Raw genomic sequence first — 23,743 nt, 5'->3', positions numbered from 1 at the left:
GCAGTCCGCTACAGCAACAGAAAGCACACCGATATCAAGAACTGTGGTCTGAACCGGTCAAGCCGCTCCACTTGGCGCCGCTAACCTACCATAGCGTCTCAGACCCAAACTTTCCTTTCTTCAGCAGCTCCAACCTAAATCCCAGTCCTCATCTCAAGCGCCCCTCCCCGCAAGAGAAGCCACCTTCCTTATGACTGTGATCAACTTAAAACACAAACTTACTGAGATGAAATTCACATAGCATGCCACCAATATTTATAACGATGAATCTGAGCCAGACCCAGTAGCACACGCCTACCATCCTAGTACCTGGGAGGATGAGGCAGGAGGATCATGAGTTTGAGGTCAGCCTGAGATACACAGGCAGACCCCATCAATCAACCAACCAATCAATCAATCAACCAATCAATCAAATGCCATCTATAAGAAACACAGATGGAGGCTAGAGAGATGGCTCAGAGGTTAAGAACCCTGGCTGTTCTTCCAATGGTCCTGAGTTCAATTCCCAGCAACCACATGGTGGCTCACAACCATCCATAATGAGATCTGGTGGCCTCTTCTGGCCTGCTGGTTCACACACAAGCCAAATACTGTTATGTATAAGTAATAAATAAATAAATCTTAAAACCCTCTTTAAAAAGCAACAGCAACAAATGGTTGTAAGGAACCAATAAAAGAGTTAGGAACCAGCCAGGCGTGGTGGTGTATGCTTTTAATCCCAGCACTCCAGGAGGCAGAGGCAGGCAGAACTGTGAGTGAGTTCAGAGCTAGCCTGGTCTACAAAGCAAGTCCAGGACAGCCAAGGCTACAAGAGAAATCCTGTCTCAAAACGAAAAAAAAAAAAAAAGTTACAAACCAGGGAGATCTAGCTTGGATCTGAATTTCATTCCCCAAAACCTAGTCCAAAACAAGCCAGGTGGGTACCTAGAACCAGGGAGGGGACAACAGAAGGGTCCCTGCAGTTCACTTGCCTAACTAGCCAAATCGATGGACTCCGGGTTCTTGTCTCAAGAAGTAAGGTGGATAGCATCTGAGGAAAATGCCAAACATCAACCCCTGGCCTCTACAAACACACAAAATTAGTTAACTGTTCAAATTAAGCCTTTTAGCCGGGCGTGGTGGCGCATGCCTGTAATCCCAGGACTTGGGAGGCTGAGGCAGGCGGATCACTGTGAGTTCAAGGCCAGCCTGGTCTACAAAGCCAGTCCAGGACAGCCAGGACTACACAGAGAAGCCCTGTCTCAAAAAACATAAATCAAAAACAAAAATAAATAAAACTAAGCCTTTTGTAAAGGGAAGAAGTCAGTGGCAGTTGATATCGGTTCTCGGCACATTTCCATCACTCTTCTTACCCATTAAGTCCTTTCTCCTCACCCCCTCATGGCTGCAGTCCATTTGGTGGACTCATTTGTTCTAGATATCTCCCACAAATTCTCTAATATAATACGCGGCCTTACTACCCAGCTTCTATCTCTTAGCATTTTGTCTTCATGATGACTCATCCAATTACAGCCTGAGTCAGGATTCCATTGCCTTGCAGTTAAATAACGTTCTGCGGCGTAGATATACCACAGCTTGCCTATCTATATATCTGTGACCTAATTTGGCCCCCTAGTTAGATATTATCTGCAACCCCCGCCCCTCCCGGACACCAACTCCCATCCCCAGAAGACAACACTCGTGTCACCTGTGGTACAGGTTAGAACTTGAACCAAAATCTCCAACTTCTGAAACTAGATGCCTTCCCGATGTGGTGTGCTCCTAGCATTCTCTCACACCACACATCCCTTTTTCTCTGACCTTCTGTGCCACACCCCAAGCTCCTAGAAGGGGGAGGGGGAGGGGCTGAAGTGGTGTGCTCAGCTCCAGCTGAGCCACTGTGGCCCAAAGCCACAGACTGGAGGGTGGTAGCCCCGCCCTTGAGGATGGGCCTGTGCCCAACCAAGGGTTTCTAGGACCCACGGCCAGAGGCCAAGCACCTTGTGTGAGGTAGGAATCTGTAGTAGCGCCCAGAGCCTTTCACTGTTCAAATTGTTTTCTTCTGCAAAGAGAAAGGTGGTCCCCAGCAGATGGCTCTAGAGACGCAGGAGCAAGACTAGGGAGCCAGGTTGGCTGCACAGGAAGCTGGAAAACACAGAACCAACATGGAAGTGGGAGAGAATAGAGCAGTAGCTAGTGAGGGGCTCTCTGCATCCAGTGCCTTCGCCTCTCAGTCTTAACTATCCTTAGTTAGAATCCCCACTGCTCCTCCCTGACATCTGACCTGGGACCACACTGACTCACACACCCTCCGAGCCATCTAGCCCAACAGCAAGAGATAGGCTGGTGGTCTCTAATTTGAAAGTCCTAAACCCTCCCAAATCTGAGGCTTTGTGAGCATCAACAGGCCAGCAAAGGAGAACTGCAGACTTGACCTCACACAGAGGGTCAAAGTGGGAAACAAAGAAGCACTGAGAAGTGTGAAACAGGAGCCAAGGATGTAGCTCAGAGATATGGCCCTTGCCCAGCGTGGTTGAGTCCTCAACACACACACACAGACACACACATAGACACACAGACACAGACACACCATCATTACCATCAGACATACATGAAACAAATGAATTTCATGTTAAGTTGGGTCCCATCCCCAAGAAATTTTATGACTTATATGAAAATATTTCAAGGTCTCATATCAAAAACATCCCCCAAGTGTGAAGGATATTGAGCCTACATAGAATTCCAGATCTGGCTGGGCCAGTAATGGCACAAATCTTTAATCCCAGCACTCGGGAGGCAGAGGCAGGTGGATCACTGTGAGTTCAAGGTCAACCTGGTCTACAAAGTGAGTCCAGGACAGCCAAGGCTACACAGAGAAACCCTGTCTTGAAAAACCAAAAAAAGAAAGGAAGGAAGGAAGGAAGAAAGGAAGAAAGAAAAAAGAATTCCAGATCTGGGAAGCCAAGCAATAAGGCTGCTCCCAGCCAGGCCATCCCCACATAAGACTGGTGGAGTTTGACCACCAGAGGCCTTCACAGAAAGACCATCACCTTCTTCCTGTTTTGGGATAGAGTCTCCAAACTCCCTACCTCCAAACTCCCTACCTCTGTAACCAAGGCTGAGGCCTAGAACATCTTCTTTTTAGATAAGGGCTCACTAACTAGCCATGCTGAAGTGGCCCTGGAAACCCATCATCAGGCCTCAGCCCTACATCGAGAACTACAGGCAACTAAGGATGGCTGAGAGTAGGGGAAAGCATCTTCCCCAAGGAAGAGCACACCAACTGCTAATCCAATACCCAATGTATTAAAAACATACACACACATAACACACCGAGTAGCTTACACTTAGGAATATATACACATATATACATATATACATACACACACACACACACACACACACACACACATATATATATACACACATTAAGAATGTATATTTGGGCTGGAGAGATGGCTCAGTGGTTAAGAGTGCTGCCTGCTCTTCCAGAGGTCCTGAGTTCAATTCCCAGCAACCACATGGTGGTTCATAACCATCTGTAATGTGATCTGATGCCGTCTTCTGGCACACAGGTGTACACGCAGGCAGAACACTGTATATATAATAAATAAATAAATCTTTTTTAAAAAGTATATTCACATATATGCATACTTGTATATGCTTAGTTGTTGAACTAATGAAAAAGAGGCCATGAATTTGAAAGAGAGGAATATGAGAGGGTATGGAGGGAGTAAAGGGAAAAGAGGGAATGGTAGATTTATATTCTACTCTCACGAAGCAATAATTAATAATAATGATGATGGTGGTGGTGATAAATAGGCTGTGTAGCTGAAACAGGCCTGGAACTAGCTCTGTAGACCAGGCTGGCCTCGAACTCACAGAGATCCACCTGCCTCTGCCTCCTGAGTGCTGGGATTTAAGGCGTGCGCTGCCACACCCAGCACTCCCTCTAACTATTGATCCTCTTGCATCAGTAGGTGGCCAACATGCCCAGTTTATGTGGCACTAGAATCGAACCCATATGCTAGGCAAGCATGCCACCAACTGAGCCACATGCCTGGCCCCAAGGCCACCACCTTAGAACACCCCCTTCCCGTGTGGCGAGAGCTCGATAAATACTTGGTGGACTGATGGATGGACAGACGGACAACTTTCCCTGCCAGTTGTGTGGTCTTGGACACAGTGCTGAACCCCGTCTGAGTCTCCCTTTACAGGGGCCCTATTCTGAGATAATCAGGAAGACTGAAAGAGAGAATACGCATTCTCCTGGGCTCAGGCGGAAACGGGCCCACCCCATCCTGCCCCTCTGTTCCCAAGGCCAGAGGGAAGCACCCAGCCTCTGGGCTGGCCCCAGGCTATACATAAATGTTTATGCCGATCCCCAGCCTCCCAGAGACAAGTTATTTGTTTGGCTTATAATTAATTGCAGAAGGCCAGGCTGGGCAATAAATTCTGCCGTGGAAACATAAACAGATTTGTACAGAGCTCCAAACCCATTGTGAGGCCAGCAGTGAGGGTCCACTAGAAATGGAATGTCCGTGCTGTCTGTTCCTCCACCCCAGGCAGACAGATCACAGGTCAGATGGAAGGACCCTTGAAGATCCGTTGAAAACAACAGCTGACGTCCAGCGTGACCTCATCCAAGACCCAGCAGAACACTTGCTTTATCTGCCTGCCCAATCTGATCCCGAGGAAACGGACTCTGAACCAGGCAGGAGACGTGCCCCACCTAGAAAATGGCTGGGCTGGATGAGGAAGCATGCTTGACTGATGAGGGGAGGAAAAGCAAGCATCGGCCTCGTCCTCAGCATAGAACTCATGTCTTTGCATACCTCTGGTGCCAGGAGCTGGGACCTGGAGACACAGCTCCCAGGGTGCCTGCATTCCTCGGCAGGGAGGCTGCGGATGTCAGATTGTCACTAGCAGCAATTTGATTACAGGGCTCCGCAGAGAATAAAGTTGCTGGCTTCCCAGGAACCTAGCAACAGTCACGGCCACTGGAGCTCCACAGGGCAAAAACCACATGGAAGCTCCCTGGCAGGAGCACACAGTAAGTGCACAGAACATGGCTTTTTAGCTAAAAGAATGTTCTTTTCTTCTTACCGATCCTTTCAAAATGTCTCAAAGGCGATGTATATGTGCTGGGGAAGGTCATGAGATGAACAAAGCAAAACTCAGGGAGTACTCATTGACTTAGGGGCACAGGCGATGGCTACAGTGCAGAATACAAGCTAAGGCTGTGCCAGGCCCTGTGTTAAGTCCTATACTATCTCTTTTGAGGCTTACCACAAGCCCCATAGCTGGAAGAGCATAGTATTAACCCACTTTTAAGATGGGGGGAAAAAAGTTCAGGAAATTATGTAACTATTTAATATTCACTGACCTGACAAGCAGAAGAGGTGAGAGGTGAAATTTGATTTTTTTTTTTAAAAGGCAAGGTCTCATATAGCCAAAGCCAGCCTTGGACTCACCACGCAGGTGAAGGTGGTCTTGAACTGATCTGCTTCAGTCCCCCTGGTGTTAGGATTATGGGTGTGTACATCACACCCAGTTAGATATGAGGTTTGAAAGCTGCCCTGATAACCAGCCCCTGATCTCTCTTTACAGCCAGACAGCTAGGGCTGGGACTCCAGAGAAGCACAGCACAGCCTGGCTTCCTTATTGAGCAGTGAAGTTCCGCTGAGCTGTCCTGGAAACATCTGCAAGCCCCAAAGCCACCACAGTCCTCAACCAGCTGCTGAGCAGAGAAGGCCAGGCTTCCTCTAATCCTTCCCTATGGAAAGCCCCTGTCCAGTCCAGCTGTGCTCCACTGTTGAGAAAGCAAGTCAGCCTCGGGTTTGTCCTGCCTTCGCCTCTCACATGCTGAGATTACGCACATGCACCACCACACGCCATTAACATGTGGAATCTAACCCAGGGCCACACATGAGCTATATCCCTATCCTAGAAGCCTTGTTTTTAATAATAATAATAATAATAATAATAATAATAATAATAATAATAATAATAATAATAATAAATGAACATTACAAATGATCTTTCCTTTTCAAAGTTCAGGAAGGCTCTGAGCCCTGGGGTACAAGAGGAGGGCCCTGAGAGGGAGGAGCCTGGAGTGTGGAAGATCTGAACCTGGGTGCAGCTTTGCCTAGAAGGAAATCTGCCTCGGGACTGGAGGAAGGGCCCAGAGGCGATCTGAGCATAACCCGCCTTCACAAAGGCCCTGCCCCCAGCCCAACAGACAGATGAGGCTCCGAGGAAGTTCTTCTGGTGCGGAACCCTCCCTGCCGTGGGTCCAGGTCTGTGTGTCTTGCTTGCCACAGCTTCTGAAGTAGCCACGCCCATCTGAGTCCAGGGCCTGCTGCCCACAGAGGCCACAACCAGTGAATTTCTTGGCGATCCTGACGCACATCCCTGAGAAGGTCCCGAGGAGAGTAGGCAGGCAGGATCTGCCCCCACCCGCACCTGCAAACCCAGAGTAGCTAAGAACCTCACCTGCCAGCTAGCACATCGTATAATCCCAGCAGCTATACAGGCGAAGCTGTTTTGTGCCCATTTTGCAAAAGGAGACAGTAAGTCCGTACCAACTAGACACTAGACACACCAGGGCCTTTCCTCAAGAGCCGCGGCACAAATGCTTAGGTGGAAGGGCTTGTACCCATGTAGAGCAGGTGAGAAATTGAGCCCTGTATTTCTGAGAATGGACCCTAGCGTGGGTCTGAGGCACCCTTCCTCTCCTGCCTCCCACCCTAGCCATGCCCAGTCTCAGCTCACCCCCGAGGGAAGAAGCAGTAGGCAGGCACTTTAGAGGGCAGTGGGCCACAGAGTGAAAGGACGTGAGTCTCTGGGACAGAAGAGCAGCTGGGAATTCCTGGCAGAGCTTCCTGAACAGCAGAAACCACTGCCCTGCCTCCTCTCGAGACATCCAAGAAAGCAGTAGATGTTGGAAGCGCATTTCGGAGCCTTAAACGCTCAGCGCCTTGTGTCCTTCCACTCCTGCCAAGTCTGTCTCACTTCCCATTGCACACACCTTCCAGGTGCTCTTGTTGCTTCCTGTCTCACATCACAAACCAGTACTTGCTTTTATTTGTCCTAGTCCCACCCCTGTACTGCACTAATGATGAGTTCATTGATACACCTCACCCATGAGACTTGATGGAAAATGTACAGTAGAAAACTGTGGTGGTCCCCATAGGCTCATATGTTTGGAATGTTTGGTTCCCAGTTGGTGGACTGTTTTAGGAAGGATTAGGGGGTGTGGCCATTTTGGAGGAGGTGTGTCACTACGTATGGGCTTTGAGGTTTCAAAAGCCCAAGCTAGACCTGGTCTCCTCCACCCCCACCTCACTCCCATTTTCTGTCTTCCCCTTGCCTGAGGATCAGATGTAAGCTCTCAGCTCCTGCTCTGGTGCCGCGTGCCCACTTGCCACCATGATTGCCACCATGGTGGTCATGGACTCTTCCTCTGAAACTGTTAGCAAACCCAAGCCCCCAATTAAATGCTTCCTTTTATAAGCAGCCTTGGTCATGGTGTCTCTTCACAGCAACAGCATAGTAACTAAGACAGTAACACCAACCTAATGTGCCCAGCACTGAGCTGTATGGGGGTTGGGGGGGTGTCCCCTCAGTTGTGAAAATGAGACAGTCCCAAGTAGGCTGGCATGGCACTGTGTGCCTAGCCTTGGCCCAGGTGATGGTCAACACTTTCAAGAAGCTGCTGGCTCGAAAGTAGCTTCCACTTAACACACAGGTGCTATCAAACACCTGCTCAGCCCCGCACCCACAGTCAACACCACCCTGTGAGGAAGGTGTTATCCTTTGTACTGTATGCAGAGGAAACTCAGAACAGTAGCATGACTTGCCCAGAGTTACAGAGCTATAAGTGCTTGTCAAGATTTGAACTCAGAGCCACTGAGACAGCTATAAAGGAAAGGTGAGCTCCAGCACGCACACGACAGGAGCTATAAAAACACGCAACGATGCCAAGTGAGTTTTGTAGCCTGTGTCTGCGTGTCCTTCGGGGACCAGAAGGAGTGGAGGGGGAAAAGAGGAGAGAGAGAGAGGCTTGAGCCTTGTTTAATCGTCTCCAAGCAAAGAGATCTCAACCGTCAGCTCAAAACACATCCATTTCCCCTTTTCTACTACTTCTGCCTGATTTCTTTCAGCACTGGGACCAGGAAGGAAGTGAGAAGAAGGAAAGGGTGCTTCTCCTTTGGGTCAGCAGCTCAGGCCTACTTCCTCTGAGCCTACTTTGACCCACCTTTCCTAACTCTGGTCCAACCATGGCCTCTAACAGGAACAGAGGCCCATCTACCTGTCAGTAGCCCGCTCTGGCATAGAGTGCCACCAAGGAATCCTGTCAGGTGCCATGGGACCACGAGGACTATTTGTTCTTCTTTGGGGGAGCACAGAGCCAAGAGAAGGCTCTATACCTGGAAAAGGGTGCCCAGGCAACTGTTCAACTTAAGGCATAAGGAAGGAGGCCGGGGGGGATGTAGCTCAGAGAGCAGAATACTTGCGTTGCATGGCTCCGGTCCCTGGCGACACATAAAACCCTTTCGGATAGCACAGGGCTGCAATCCCAATAGTCAGGATATGGGCACAGGTGAGTCACAAGTTCAGGGTCATCCCTGAATACATAGTGAATTTGAGGCCAGCCTGGGATACATGAGACCCTGCCTCAAAATGTGATGTGGGGAGGGGATGTAAGGTTCTGACAAGTATAGATGTACACACCTTCATTCCTAGTACTCAGGAGGCTGAGGTGGGAGGATGACCTTGAGTACAAGGCCAGCTTGGGTTATACAGGGGGACTGAGTCTTGAAAACAACATATAGAGAAACCCAATTAGAGAAGGAATGGCTGTCCAGGCAAAAGGCCCAATCTGAGAGAGACACGGGTATGTCAACGTCCATCGTGTGGGGTCAGCAGGCAGGAAGTTAGGGACGGGAACTGCCAGGCTCTTGGTGCCACCTGAAAGCCAGAGATGCTCCTGTAGAGAGAAACTGGTTAGCTTTTTAAGCTGGGAAGGTCACGGCCTGGTATGTTTCCAAGCAAACGGATCACTTCAAGGCCGTATCCTGAGGCCCGGAACAGGCAGAAGGCTAGTGGAAAGGCCCAGGCCAGAAGCTGGCTGAATGGAATAGCATTTGAAGACAGGCGCGTGTCACCATTTGGACTGGATGTCTGAGGCAAGAATGCCCAGGGCAGGGAATAGGTTTCTCTACAGGAAGTGTGTCACCTCTGTCCCAGATCCAGTCTCTCTCTCTCCTGAGGAAGCTGTGCTGGAAGAACCCAGGACCGCCTTTGGTCAGGGCAGGCCTCACCACAGTCCCCCTGAAAATTCACTACTACAGGCTTCATTCTGCAAAAAACGGTGACTTCAATCATGGCTGCTGAATGGCTGCAGAAAAGGCAGAGCGATGCTGCACGCAAGAAAGAGCAGTATGCATATTAACTGCTTGATTATAACGTGTCATCAGCTTTGTCCTTTTTAGGAGATTAAAAAAAAAAACTTGCCAAAAAAAAAAAAAAATCAAAATTCTCCTTACTAAGTCTTTTTAAATGCCTTCAGTTTTCCCCCACAGCCCCGGGGCCACACAGACCCATGACAGAAAGCTCACCCACCAGGTGAGCCCTGTTAATATCCTGTGCACACTCATTAGCATAGACGATACAGTGAAAAAGAAGGGTACCACTTCCCCACCATTTGAGCATCTCACCCACAGATAGATACAGGTACAGGGATGTGAAAAGCCTAGCCTGCTGCCCTCTCTACCACACAGCTTGGCCTCGATGTCCCTAATGATGGCAGTCTAAACTATAGGGCCCAGCACACATGCTCCTTCCTTTTGGGCCACAGCCCCAAGAGGGAGATCTCTCTCTTAAGACTTGGCTCCCCAGCCTTACACTCTGCTGGAAACCTCCAATGACTTTTTGTAGGATCTGCTCTGCTGGAGAGAAGATTTGAAACCTCTGCCTGCCATCAGGGTAGCACCCCCCAACCCCCACCGGGCAGCCTTGCTTTCAGTGCAGTTTGCCCGGTGTCTGCCAAAACGTCCGTCTCCTTCTCATCTCACCAAAACACTCATGGAGACACTTGCACTTTCACCCTTCATTTCTTTGTTTTTAAAGGGGTTGGGGGCACAACTAACTATGTCACCCTCTCTGACTTGGAGCTTATGATGCAAGATGGCCTCACTCTTGTAGCCCTCCTCCTCCTCCTCCTCCTCCTCCTCCTCCTCGCTCTTTCTCCTGAGTGCTGGGATTATAAGCAAGCACTGCCATGACTAGTTTCAAGCCAGTTTTGTTTTCTTTGTTTGCTTTGTCCTGAAACAGTCTGCATCCCCAAGAAGCTCCTTACTGAACGCCATGAAACTCAACCTGACCTGAAGAGTTCTCCAGTCCCAGATGAAGGCTTGTTTCCCATACCACCAAGCTCATCTCTTGAGTCCTATCAAACGTATCTGCCACAGCATGCTCAAGTGTCCCCTGTTATGTTTAGTGGCCTCTGAGCCTTAATTGTTGTATCCAGTTGTAAAGTGATACCCTTTACCACTCTCTTGAGAATGTTACAGCTGCTGTGGCGCACGCCTTTAATCCCAGTACTCCCGAGGCAGAGGCAGGCAGATTGCTGTGAGTTCAAGGCCAGCCTAGTCTACAAAGGAAGTCCAGGACAGCTAAAGCTACACAGAGAAACCTTGTCTTGAAGAAAAAAGAAAAGAAAGAAAAAAAAAAAGAATGTTACAGCTGCCGAGCAGTGGTGGCACACACCTTTAATCCTAGCACTTGGGAGGCAGAGGGAGGTGGATCTCTGTGAGTTCGAGGCCAGCCTGGTCTGCATAGTGAGTCCAGGACAGCCAAGGCTACACAGAGAAACCCTGTCTCAGAAAACCAAGAGAAAAAGAAAGAAAGAAGGGAGGGAGGAAGGGAAGGAAGGAAGGAAGAAAAAGAAAGAATGGGGCTGGAGAGATGGTACAGATGTTAACAGTTCTGGATGCTCTTCCAAAGGTCCTGAGTTCAACTTCCCAGCAACCACATGGTGGCTCACAACCATCTATAATAATATCTGGTGCCCTCTTCTGTTGTGCAAGCATACATGCAGGCAGAACACTGTATATGTACTAAGTAAATAAATCTTTAAAAAAAAAATGTTACAGCCAGCTGGGCAGTGGTGTTGCACACCTTTAAGCCCAGCACTTAAAGATGCAGAGGCAGGTGGACCTCAGAGTTCAAGGCCAGCCTGATCTACAGAATGAGTTCTAGGACAAGCAGGGCTACACAGAGAAACCCTATCTTAAAACAAACACACAAATAAAAGGAATGTTACAGCCATTTACTTTCTGTCTCTCCCAAACATACAAACGCCATAAGAGGCTGATAGGTGTCCAGAACAGGACCCAGAGCCTGGCAAGACCCTCAGAGAAACTTTTGTCATCAGCATCTCCTGGGGGGAGTGCCATGGCCCATTAGAAAGGGAATAAGCCATTTCTGAAAACCCCAGCCTAGAGGAGACAGCCTTTCATTCCTGAGAGTTCCAAGAGGGCCAGTGCACCAGCCATGGAGAGGCCTCACCCTTAGGTGGCGCCTGAAACCGACCTGCTTCTTAAATGTCCACTGTGGTAAGCTGGGCCACTCCAGGGACATGCCTTGTAGTAGAGGTCTGGCACCTAGCCAGCACTGGAGAACTGTTTGTGGAATGGAACGGAACAAACTGAAAAATGCTGGCGATTTGTTCTTCTGGCTGCAGAGGCCAGCTCCCTTCTGAGGGCGGTTTGTAGGCAAATGATCTCAGGCCCCGCCGGCTGCTTCCTCTAATGAAGCTTTGCAGCTGACTCCTCCTCAGGGTGTGGGAAGAGGCAATGCTCACTGCGGACCCAGCGGCCTGCACGGAGACAGCCCACAACAAGGAGACCACCCCCCCACCCCAGTACAGGATGAGCACCATAACCTGCTGGGCCTAGCTGATTCTGAGCAAAGCGGCACCTGCCTCCTGCCTGCAGGGCCTCACTGGGGAAGGAAGGAGGAAGTGAGCAGGGAGTCCTGCTGACTTATATAACCAGCCTCCTAGTCAGGGCCTGTCCTCCATGTCAGAGGCCCTGGCTGGGGACACGTCACAGCCCAACTCAGCGGCTGGCAAGAGGCTGGGAAAGCAGAGGCAGCCTCCTGCCGTGTGTTGCCAGTCCCCCCCAGACCTCCCCACAACTCTCCAGCCCCATCTGCTGACTGCTGGGAACCAGGAAGGGCTGTTGTTTTTCAAGTGTGTGAAAAAGTGGCCTGCCGGCTTCCCTGGCAGCAAACCAGGCTCTGGGCTCTGAACAGGGGGTGAAGGCCTGGGGCAGGATGCCAAGGGCTCTCTCTTTGCAGTTGCTCTGAGCTTCTAGCTCTGCCCTCTCTCCCCACTTCCTCTGAGAGACTCTGCTTTGGCAGACGGGGGACGGGGGCCGAAGAGGAGGCACCCCACCCCAACACTACACCGCTGGCCCTGGGCAATCTCACTTCCCTTTCCTGTCATGACTGGGCTTCTCCTAGGGCGCTGTGCAACCCTGCTGCCCACCATTTAGCAGGGCTCATAGCACCAGGCAAGGGCAAGTCAGGAGAGGAAAGGCAGGCACAGGAAGGGGATGAGTGGAGGGGAGAGGCCGCCCAAAGCCAAAGTGCCTTTCCCAGCCTTGGATAACAAGTGCCGTGCACATTTCATCACATTCTAGTTCTTTGTGTGTCCGTGTGCCTGAGAATCAGTTCTCCTGTATAGAGAGCAGTCTCCGCAGCAAGGGCCTTCACCAGCTGGGCCATCTCCCTGGCTCTTTTATCTTAGGCGCTAGTTGGCCTCAAGGTGCAGGCAATCCTGCTGCGTGCTTACATCACAGACGCACCACCATTCCCATCTATAGCAGTGATTTTTATCAACCCCTTACCCCTGGGCCCATAGCTACCCAGTATGATAGGAGCATTGACTCCCGAGATGTACAAAGTGAGACCCAGACAGTCGGAGCCCCTTGACCAGGGTCATGATAGTGACCTAGTGAGAGCTCAGTGGGTAGCAGGTGAGGCTGCCTTACTGTAAAATCCACACACACCCCAAAAAAATCCACTCCCCAAACCTACACACACACATACACGGGGGGGGGGGGGGAGCACTACTTCATCCCTGGGGAGGGAAGAGCTTTAAACAGTCTCTCTCCCTGAGGACACTATTTGGAGTCACAGGACTGTCCTGGGCAGGACTCAGCCTGAGGACAGGAGGTGCCTGGGGAGAGCAGCAGCCTGGCTGGCTACTGGTAGGCCTCCCCGTCCAGCTAACCTATAACGGCTCGGCTCGGCCCAGGGTTCTAGCCCAAGCAAGGCACTGTCCCGAGATCCAGGCTGCTGGAGGCAATGCCTTTGCTTTTGAGCTCAGAGCAGAGCAGGGATGCTTGGGCCTTTCCCCGCTCCTCATCCCAGAACCCGTCAAACAAGGAGAGAGCCCAGAGACTTCCCAGGCCAAAGCCTCTTCCACCTCTACTTTGACACACTGAGAAATTAGGGCTCAAAGAAGAGGGGCAGCTTGCCTTGATAAGAGAGACCATGAGGAAGTGGGGTTCAGGCTCCCATTTTGAAGGGTGCCTTCCCCCAGATAGCTGTCTCTCTTTCCTTGTTCTAGCTCCTTCCCCACTTCCTGCTACCTTTTCCCAGCTCGGCCCAGCAGCCTCAGCTCTCAGCCTCTCCCCCGCCTCCCTACCCCCTGTACTCTCTCCCAGTCTCACCATCCTCCCTGACCCCCCCCACACACACACACACACACTCCTCTGGGCCAAACATCCATTCTTGGGAGGTTTAATTAGCTGATTATGACCACAGCCTGCTGGATGCAGTGCCCAGAATTCCGTCCCTTATAATGAGATGGGTTCTGAGCACTTGCCCACTGGGCAGCCAATGAGGAGACCTAGGCTCTGCCAGCCAAGGCAAGCTCTCGAACTGCATAAAGAGCTCCTTGATCCAAGCAGATCATGGGAAGCCACAGCCCCCTCCTCAAGCCAGGTCAAACCACACTGGGTGTACTGTAGGCCGACCCAGATGTCCGCCCTCCAATGGGACTCCCTGCTCTCTCATGCCATCATCCAAAGCAAAGAAGGAAAGGCTCAGGGACATCTGAGGATGAGCAACACAGAAGGAGCCCATGCTTAGGGGTCAGGGGAAGATGGCTCTAAGAAGTGGGACTTGGGGCTGGGATGTAGCTCAGATGATTAGGTATTTGTGTATTTGCCTAGGATGAACAGGGCCCTGAGTTCAATCCCCAGCACCACATAAACCACATAAACATTGATGCAGACCTGTAATCTGAACACTCTGGAGATAGAGGCAAAAGGATTGAAAATTCAAGGTCAACCTTGGCTGTATAGGAAGATGAAGGCCAGCCTGAGCCGGTGACCCTGCTGGGGCTATAGCTCAGCAGTAGAGCACGTGTCTAGTGCACATGAGTTCAGTCTCTAGTACCATAAGATCTGGACAAGCAGAGAGACGCTCAGACAGTGCTACCACGAGGCAGCAGCCATCAATCCCCTGCCAGGAAGTTCCATGATCAGAAACTACGTCTTTTAATTGAGAGAAGGTTGGCCATCCCATGACCTCTGCCTTCTGGGCCAGGAACCTAATCTAATTCCTGTGGCTCTACGCCACACTGAAATCCTTCTCTCCCCTCTGAGGACATCTTCCTCTGAAACGCCTGCATCCCGCTTCCTTCATGAAGAAGCATTTACAGGGCTCAGTGCCGTGCCAGGCCTGCACAGATACCAAGGGCTGGGCAACCTGGGCCAGGTGCCCTTGCGGGAGTTCTTGCTGCATCTGAGACTATCACAAGATGCAAGCAGTGAGATAGGAAAGTGTACGCATGAGAAGACGGTAGAGGTCAGAAAGCTTTGGAGATCGGCAGTGGCAGCGGCAGCAGCGGCATGAGGGCTTCCTGGGGGGACCCGGGCCTGTTAAATGGGAAGGGTTTTGCATGAGGCCAAGTCACCTGCTGCATACTGAGGATGGAGCCTTTGGGGTGTGAAAATGAATCAGCCAGTTCCCTCCTCACCCCACCCCACACCCCAGGGGGAGGGGGGAGGGGCTCAGTTTGATGAGGAAGGTTGACCCAGGGTGAGCAATCAACACTCACCATCGACCCTGACACTGGGCCAGGACTGTGAGCTATATATACCTGTTTCAACTCACCTAAACCTTGAGACAGCCCCCTCCCAGATTTCCAGGCAGCAAGCTACAAGCAACTCAACAAATGGGTTAGACTTTCAGCTTCTGAGTGTCAGAGCTGGGATTCAAACCTATGAAATCTGTTCTTCCCAGGCCAAACTAATCTATGCCTGATAGAGCTGATGGTATCAGAGAGGCCAGTCTAGAGAAGAGGACCAGTCAGAGTACCATGAAGGAAGTGATCCCTGAAGATTCTGAAAGAGCGGGGCGTGGTGACGCATGCCTTTAATCCCAGCATTTGGGAGGCAGAGGCAGGTGGATCTGTGAGTTTGAGGCTAGCCTGGTCTACAGAGTGAGTTCCAGGACAGTTGGGTACATAGAGAAACCCTTGGGGGTGGGGGAGGGGGGAGGCTGAAGGGAAGAGAAGAAGAAACATATCCAGGAAGGAATAACCTGTCAGGGGTAATTGGCCTTCAGGGACTCGCCAATGACTAGTTGATCTGATGTCCCTGGCAGCTGGAGATGAGACTTCAGACAGTAAAGGCCACTACATAAGGAAGACCTGCTGCCCACAGAAGCAAACAGGAGGTACGTCTTTCCTACCTCCATCACCACGGACTCTACATCCTGGATCTACTTCCTTGGCAGTCTCTGCTTCACCCATCTATAACAGAAGCCCGAGCTGTCCTACACCCCATTTTTGACTCCAGGAAGAAAAGGCTGTAACCAAGAGAAGGGCTTCGTGCGTGAGGCTGGTTTGACTTCTCCAGAGACGCTACGGTTCAGAGTCGGTGATTCACACGTCCTAGATCTCACAGCAGTGTGTGAGCAGTCAGCAACGGCTGGAGCACTCCTAGAATGGTCCATCCCAGCCTACTCCCTGGATCCTTTGCCAAAAACCTTTCCAGTCTCATTTGTTAGCAACATCAGAGGGGTGAAATTACAAGAGCACCAAAGGGACCCATTGTGAATCCATAGGCCCCACCCAGCAAGGCCAGCGCGGAAGGGACATTCTGCCCCACAGCTCAGGAACTGCAGTCCTGAGTCCTGCCACAGCTCTATAGCCAACAGTTTTCTCTCCCTGGGACCCAAGCTCTAAGAGGACCTCACCAGACAGGGCCCCATCCTTTCAGTATGGAATTCAATCACACAGACCTCCAGGGACCTGTGAGGTCCAGCCCCTAAGGCCTGACCTCCTGGGACCTCATCTGGCACCAGGTCTCCCGAGTCGGAACAAGGAGTTCTTCTGAGGTAGTTCTTCTAGAGATGGGCCAGTCCCAGGAAGGAGGAGGCTGTCTCCTGAGAGATGACCTAGCCAGGGCTCCTCTGAGGAAAGAGGCAAAGAAGGGGCTGGACAACAGAGCTCTTTGTTCCTGTCTCAAAACAGCCACCCAGGCTCACCCACGTCCCATCCTCCACTCCCTAGCTAGGAGTCAAGCTACCCATCCCCGGGGGACAGGCTCCATCCTGCACATGGCAGGGCAGTACCTGGAAACCTGCCCAGGAGGACCTTTGCCCTGTCCCAGCATACATATAGTAATGAGCCCCTCCTTCAAGCTGCCCCCATGCCCTGTGGAGTGGGGGCATGGTCTGCTAGGCGGCCTCCAGGCTGAAAAGAGCGCCACAGCCTCGGCCTGGGACCTCCCAGTCTATGTGAGCCCTGATTCCCGTCCTCTGGACACCCAGCCCCAATGTGAGAGAGATGTAGTGCTCTGGTTCTGAGGGATCCCTAATGGAGGAGATGAACTAACATTAGCACTTAGGGTCCGTCCCCCCCCCCATGGGGGGAGGGGCGGGTGCTGAGAGCAGAGGTATAAAGAGGACAGAGTTCAATCTAGCTCAACAAAGCTCTGCCAGGCATCTCCCAAGAACGAGATCTGAAGGCCGGCGGGCCCGCCAACAGGAAGCCGACTTAGCCAGAACCAAAGAGAGTTCACCAAGTGGGGAAACAAGGCCCCACCTCCCCCACCCCTGGTACAGGTAAAAATATGCCATGTTACTCGGTTGCTACTCACTTGCTCCGGCACCGAGGGCTGACAGGCCAGGGTTGCCACCCCTGTCAGCCTTGCCCTCACAGTCCTACACTTAAGCTAGTGACAAGGGCTCTCTTCCTTCTGTCTAGAGCACCCTCTTGCCACCTAGGCCTGCCTTGAGATCCATCACCCAGCTCAGGGTCATCTGATCCAGGAAGTCCCATCCAGACTGCCACCAGAGTCAGAAGATCCTTGCTCCAGAAACATGCCTGCCCTGGCCAGATCACACACCAAACTGTGCTTTTTTTTTTTTTTTTTTTTTCTCACCCTACAACACGTGGATTCCTCCAGGAAGCCCTCCCTGATTTCAAAAGCTCAGAGACCATTTTGCAGAGGAGAAGCCCTGGGGGTGCATAGGAAAGCAAGGACTACCTGTTTCTCCTCTGCCTACTGTACTCAGCAGCACCCTCACCACCCCACCAACCCCCCAGACTCCCATCCTCTGGCTACATGTGCGGATCTTGCTTCAGCTCCTCTTCTATCCTCCGTAGGATCTTCCCTGCTTCTGGGACTCCAGGCCCCAGCTGTCCTCAGCTGTCTGCTACTTCTCTCTCCACCCCATATGTCGTGCTCTCCAAGGCTCTGCGGTCCCAACCATCTTCTCATTCTCCCTTCTCCCAATATCAAGGTCATCTACATCCTCCAAGGCCCAGCATAGACCTGTGTCCACAAAGACGACTTTCAAGCCCCCACCTTCCCCTCTGTCCCTAACCTGAGGTGCAAAAGACCCTGTCAAAACCTCTTCTATCTCCCTTAGCCCACTCCTGGCCCCGCCCCCCCTGCCACCCACAAGGGCCTTGGCTAGAGGGTCGCCTGTTCCCCCCTCCCCCTCAGCAAGCAGTAGAGAGGAAAGCCTGGTGGAGGCCACTCTGAGCCTCCTGTTGCCGCCTTCAACCAACACAGCCTGTGGGAAAAGCCCTGGAGGAGGCAAGCATACAACTAAGGACCCCTGACCCCATGCCAACTGGAGGTTTTAGTCTCAGGCCAGGAGGTCTAGACTTGAAAGGAAACGAGCCATCAAAGAAGTCTGCAGCCCAGAGGCCAGCTGGGAATCGGGGACACTGGGCCAGGCTCCCCGCCACACCCAGCAGCAGCCCAGGAGCACTCCTGCCAAAGCCACAGGACTTCCCCATGTTCCAGCCAAGATGGGTCACCCAGGGCTTAACCACCTCAAGAAAGACAGCCAAGGTTCACAGAGAGCTGGTGATTGCGAGTCCCCATTACAGCCACCCTCTCTCCCAGGACGGAGGGAGGGGGCAGTGGATAGGGGGGAGAGTTCAGCAGCATCTGCTGCAAAGGGAATTCTACTCCATCGCTCCTGTTGCTCAAGATGATTCTTTGGGTCACTTTTAGAGTGGGGGCAGTTGAAAGGCCAGCTGTGGATCGGACAAGCCCCTTTCCCTCTGAGAAGAGGTATACAGCAACAGAGAGGACTCAGGGAGAAGAGGGGTGCCAGGGGGAACCTCTGTTCTGATGTTAGCTGGCTGAATGGTGGTGGCCTTGCCCCCTCTCCTCTGGCTTAATTCCGGCAATTCCTACGTTCCCAAACTGTGGGAAGAACATGGTGAGATTATGCACATACTTCTTGTATGTGTGCTGATGTACATCTACATGTAGGTTCACGTGTGTAAAGGCCAGAAGTTAATATCAGATACCATCCTCAGACTCTCTCCACCCTATGTTTTGAGACCACAGGGTCACTCCACCATTAGGGTTAGAGACCACTATGCTCAGCCTTTATGTGGGTTCTGGAGATGCTAATTCAGGGCCCCATGCTTAAGCAACAAGCATTTTTGCTAGAGCCATGCCCCTAGCCCCTGTGAACATAATTCTAACCCCAGACAGGCAGCAAATGTCCCATCAACCATCTCGCTTGCCGAGCCCCACTTCCTTGATCATCTGCTATTGATCAGCCCCATCCTTCCTGGAGCCTTAGTTCTGAGCCGCAGCCTTGGTTCTGAGGCTTCTTCCTCGAGTGTCTCTGCCTCAAGGCCTGTTCCTCCTGGCCACTGCCAGAAGCACCTGTCTGAGAGGAGGATTTGCTCTTGTCCCTCCATTGCCCTACCCTCTCCTGACAGCTGATCCTGACCCTGGGAGAAAAAGCCTATCTCCTTAGCCTGACTTTCCCAGGCTGGGGGATGACTGGCCTGTGTTCGCCTCCTAAGGCTCACCCCCAGGCTGCAGGTCTCCTTTCACACCCTGAGCTGACAGGAGGCACTGGTTCCGTTCCCTTCCTCAGCTTCCTTACACTTCTAGGTAAATCTCAGCAGCTCCCAACACCCAGGACAGCTTCTGGCCACATCCAACCCAGGGCTCTGGTGGGAACAGGCTCTCCTCTTCCACCTCCCACAGCAACAGGCCTGTATCACAGTCACCTGGGGATGACTTCTGGGCTCCGCTCTAGAAACTCCAGCCCCCAGGGTACAAAAGAATTTGTTCGTTTACTGAATGAACCTGTGTTCCTGGGACCCCTGCTAGGTGCTAGCATGTTCCTGACCCATGACTCCTCTCCCTCAGCCTAGGGATTTCCCAGAGGACAGGGATAGTTTTGTTTAGTGTTAATTATCGCTTCCTCCTACAGGCAGATAGGTGTGATCACTCCAGAGCCCTCAGAGTATTGAGTATTTGCAGTGTCCTTTCCAGTTCGCAGAGCAAAAATCTCACGGCTAGTGGGGCACAATGGTGGAAGCCTCTTTGTAATGTTGCCTTTCATATCCAGCTAGGTCTAGAAAGGGGATGGCAGAGTTCAAAGTGCCTAAAGGGGCCTGGAGAGGCGGGAAAGCAGGGACAGGTGGAGTTTATCTAAGTCTGCATTTCCTGGCATAGGCAACTCCTGCTCCTATGCTCAGCGAGCTCCTGATTGCTCCAATTTACAGATGGGAATCCTGGGCCTGCCCTGGGGTTAGAAGCACACCATGGGGAGTCAAGGGCAAAGCTATGGCCTCAAACAGGTTTTCCAACAGGTGTCTGGAAACTCAGTGTCCCCGTCCTGTGACAATTCACACTGTCAGGGAGCTGTGACAGTTCTCCCCTAGTTACAGAGGCCCAGCAGGGCTGAGTCACCCTGGCCACCAGCAGCACTGGAGAACAAAGGCAGCGATGGCTGCTGGTTCCCTGCTGTACCCAGCAGGGTGCAAAGCATGACCTTCCAGGTCCAGAGGGTCTTGGGGCAGAGGGGGGATGTGGCTGAAGAAAGAGTTTTGCATCCTGTCTCCAAGGACAGAGGCCTGGGTCACAGTGCTGACCAGCCAGCTGCTGCGCTGAGCCTGGCCTCAAGGTGAAGGTGAACACCTCATGACCCGCTGCGGTCTCCCAAGGTTGTGCCTCTGCAGAGTGGGTACCCTACTTGTCCTCACACCTGGGGTCCAACGCAGTGCCAAGTGCCCCCCCCCAGAAGAGCCACAAACACAGTGGGCTCTGTCCTCTGTCCCCCTCCTGACCTTAAGCTAGGCAAGTGACCTTTCTCACACATTCGGTTCCTCTTTGGAGAAACCAGAAAAGGAAAATTCACCTCCTGGGAGGCCTGTGGGAGGCAGTTTCTAAGCCTGAGGTGTCTGAATTCCTCAGTGCCTCAGTTTCTCCTCCCGTGAAATGGGAATACGTTCTGGAGCCCCTTTCACACATGGAAAGTCTCAGCTGTCAATGGGTAAAAATCAGTTTGTTTAAGGATGGCAACACGTGACCACAGAGATGTCTCCTTTCTGATCATCTCTCATCCCCTATGCTATGCCTAGTATACAACTGGGGCTTAATAAATAAATATTGAAAGGAAGAAGGCAGAGATAGAAGGACACAAAAATTAAGAGCAACAAGGAAAGCAAAGAAAAACAGCAGGTGCAGGAAAGCCAGAAGAAGGACTAGGGAGGCCCCCAAGGAGACCTTCAGGGGCCAGGAAGATGAAATGATAGAAAGGTGACCAGGGCTGTTCTAGGTCATAAGGGTTAACCCCAAGAGTTAACCTGCTCCCCTCTGCTCACCCCCTCTCCAGCCCTCTTACTTTGACCTAGTTTCCATTTCTAGGGTCTAACCTCTCCTTTCAAGACAGGCTCTACAAAACAGTTCCCCTCACCTTCCTCTGCTCGATGTTATATGGTTTGGAGCTATATGGTTTGGAGGTCAGAGGGCAAGGAAGTCTTGTGAATGGGACCTGCCTTTCCAGGCTCCAGATACAGGCCCTCCACTCTTGTGACCTGTATTTCCAGTGCAGCCATGGGGAGTCAGGAGAGAGTGTAATCCACTGCCCTGGGGATGTCAGGCCCTGCAGGCATTTTCTAACATGCATCTATGTAGTTTGCCTCAATGTGTAGCTTAGACATTTGGCCGCATCATGTCATGTCAGTGTCATGTCAGAGAGGGTGGGCTGACTGCATGCACTGGCCAGAGCGTGCTTTGCAGCATCCAAGTGATAGGTTACGTGTGTCGGTATATATATGCCCACATGTGTGTGGCAACACGAGGTGTGTTACAGCTGGTGCGTGTTCAAGTAGGACCTGTGTATGCTAACAGGACTGTCAGCAAGAATGTGTTGACAGACAAGTGTATGCGCGAGAGAACGTGTGTGACGTCGTCGTGTCACAAATGTGAAGTGTGGCAGAGGCTGTCAGTGTGTGGCAGCAGGAGGGTGCTCGTGTGTTCATGAGCGTGTGTGTCGTGTGTCAGCCTGCCCCGGAGCGTCCTCGAGTCTGCCGGCCAGTGCTGGGTGTGTGAGCTTCTCTCGGCCAAGAGCCATGAACCAGATGGGGTGGCCCACCCTAGCTGCCTCAGTCCTTACACATGGTTCTGGCCAGCGACCACACAAGAGACTTGGGCGGAGAACAGAGTGCCAGATCTCGGGTGACGCTGATTGGAACCTCCGCCCGTGCCCTCGCCCAGGTCGTCCCCACGCGCGCGCAGGGCAGGGCGGCCATCCACACTCACCGTGTCCCTTTGTCGCCCATGGTCCGCGGCGGCCGCAGGGAGGTCCGCGGCGTCAGCGCCCAGGCTGGAAAATCCCCGGCCGCCAGGAGGAGCGCGGGCCAGCCTGCTCCCGGCTACCCCGCTCCGCCTCCGCCGCTGTCGCCGCCGCCGCCCCCGCCCGGGTCCCCGCCCGTCGCTCCAGCAGCACAGCGCCCCGGCCGCCGCCAGGGGCGTGGAGCGTGCGGGTGTGAACGCGCGTGTGGGGCTCGATACACGGCTCTGCGTGTGCGCGCCCAGAGAGTGAAGGCTGGGCGGCCGGCCGGGGCTGGTCCACGAGAGCGCGTGCACGAAAGCGCGTGCCAGTGTGGGTGCCTGTGCACAGCTGTGCGCGCGAGCGGGGGGGGGGGGTAGGGTGGGGCGGGGGTAGAATATAAATGCAGAGGTAGCACGTCTTTGTGCAGTTGCGCGTGTGTGTGCACAGTCGTGGATGCGAGCGCGTTCTCCCTCGCACGCCAGAGCTGGCCTTTGTGTCCGAGGGTAGATGCAAGCGGAAAATCCGCAGACTCCAAGGCCTAGCCACAGCGGCGCCCCTGCGTGAGGACAGCGAGAGATTCCAGAAGCCTAGCCAGGCCTGCGCCCTTTGCTCCACCCTCCCCGCCCCCGCCCTTTTGGAGAGATACCACCCAACGGCACAACGGGGACAGGAAGAAGGGGTGGGGGCGGGCAGCGGACTGCAACGCTGGAGAGCAAAAGCGAGTGGAAAGGGGAGGGGAGGGGCAGTCAGAAAGAGGAAGCGGTGAGAACAGGAGATAAGGAAGAGACAGAGAGCCCGACCAGTGGCCGGTAGCCTCTAGCATCGTTGATAGCACCCACGCCTAGCTTACTTGCCGGCAATAATGACTCTGGACGGCCCATTCCAGTTCTATTGGCTGGGTCCTAAGACCAGCAGGTGATCTGTCCACAAGTTGAAAGAACTCACTTGTTCTCGTGGGCAGTGGTGTCCACCACAGCCTATGATCTGCAGCTTTCTTGGTATCCTTGGAAATCTTGACTTTCCTCAAGTTTCCTACCCCTGTAGAAGCAGCAGGTGGGAGTAGGGGGGAGGGGTGGAGTCCAGACGCTAAGGAGGGGTAGAAGAGGATTCTGGATTTTAATCCATTGTCTCCTATGAGGGATTGTGAGGGGTCCCTTCTTGCTTTGCGGGAAGTGGAAGAATGGGAGGTGTTTCTCACCCCCTCACTGCTGGGGTTTAACTAATTGGCCCTGATAGGTCCCTAATATCGGAGTATTAACGATAGGAAAGGAAGCTATCATTTACTCTGATGCAATTGCGGGTCTGGAAACATCTCCTGTAATTATGTTCAGAAGCAGTTACCTATGCTGTTTACATAGAGTGTACTGTTTATAGAGTTGGTAATAATATCTCAGGATAATGACTAGAATTATGTCCAGATTGGGGAGGGTGGGTACAGGCTAATGGACAGGCAGGGTGGTCCACATCTGGGCTACAGTAAGAGCTAGGGGGAAATGGATTAAGGTCTGTAAGGTCACCTGGTCTTACTTAGCCTCTGGGATCGGTGGGAGGTGGGGGGGGGGGTGTCTTGAAAAGAGCAGTATAGAATGCCTTGTTTTTGTGAGCCCAAAAGGCCACCAACCAAAATCAA

General features: G+C 52.4%; 1 protein-coding gene and 1 long non-coding RNA gene across 4 annotated transcripts in view; one reads left to right on the top strand and one right to left on the bottom strand.

Annotated features, from left to right (window-relative positions):
• ARRB1 (arrestin beta 1) overlaps positions 1–22,444 on the bottom strand; it is a 74,132-nt gene extending 51,688 nt beyond the window's left edge. The window contains exon 1 of one of the 2 annotated variants that reach the window (XM_084774017.1): positions 22,101–22,444. In XM_084774017.1, the coding sequence (XP_084630143.1) occupies positions 22,101–22,120 (20 nt within the window). In that variant the 5' untranslated portion in view covers positions 22,121–22,444. The remainder of the gene's footprint in view (positions 1–22,100) is intronic. The other variant, XM_084774020.1, reaches the window with a different exon arrangement.
• On the top strand, positions 3,925–7,764 carry LOC311592687. Of its 2 annotated transcripts, none has more exons than XR_014777487.1 (3): positions 3,925–5,032; positions 5,590–5,732; positions 6,040–7,764. It is a non-coding gene; the product is annotated as an uncharacterized lncRNA (long non-coding RNA). The 2 variants fall into 2 exon arrangements; XR_014777488.1 differs by having other exon boundaries at positions 6,035–7,764.
• Positions 22,445–23,743: the final 1,299 nt, after the last annotated feature.

The sequence above is a fragment of the Acomys minous genome (genome assembly GCF_964271855.1).
Source record: "Acomys minous genome assembly, chromosome: 2".
Taxonomy (NCBI): domain Eukaryota; kingdom Metazoa; phylum Chordata; class Mammalia; order Rodentia; family Muridae; genus Acomys; species Acomys minous.
This window is presented reverse-complemented; position numbering and strand designations above follow the sequence as displayed.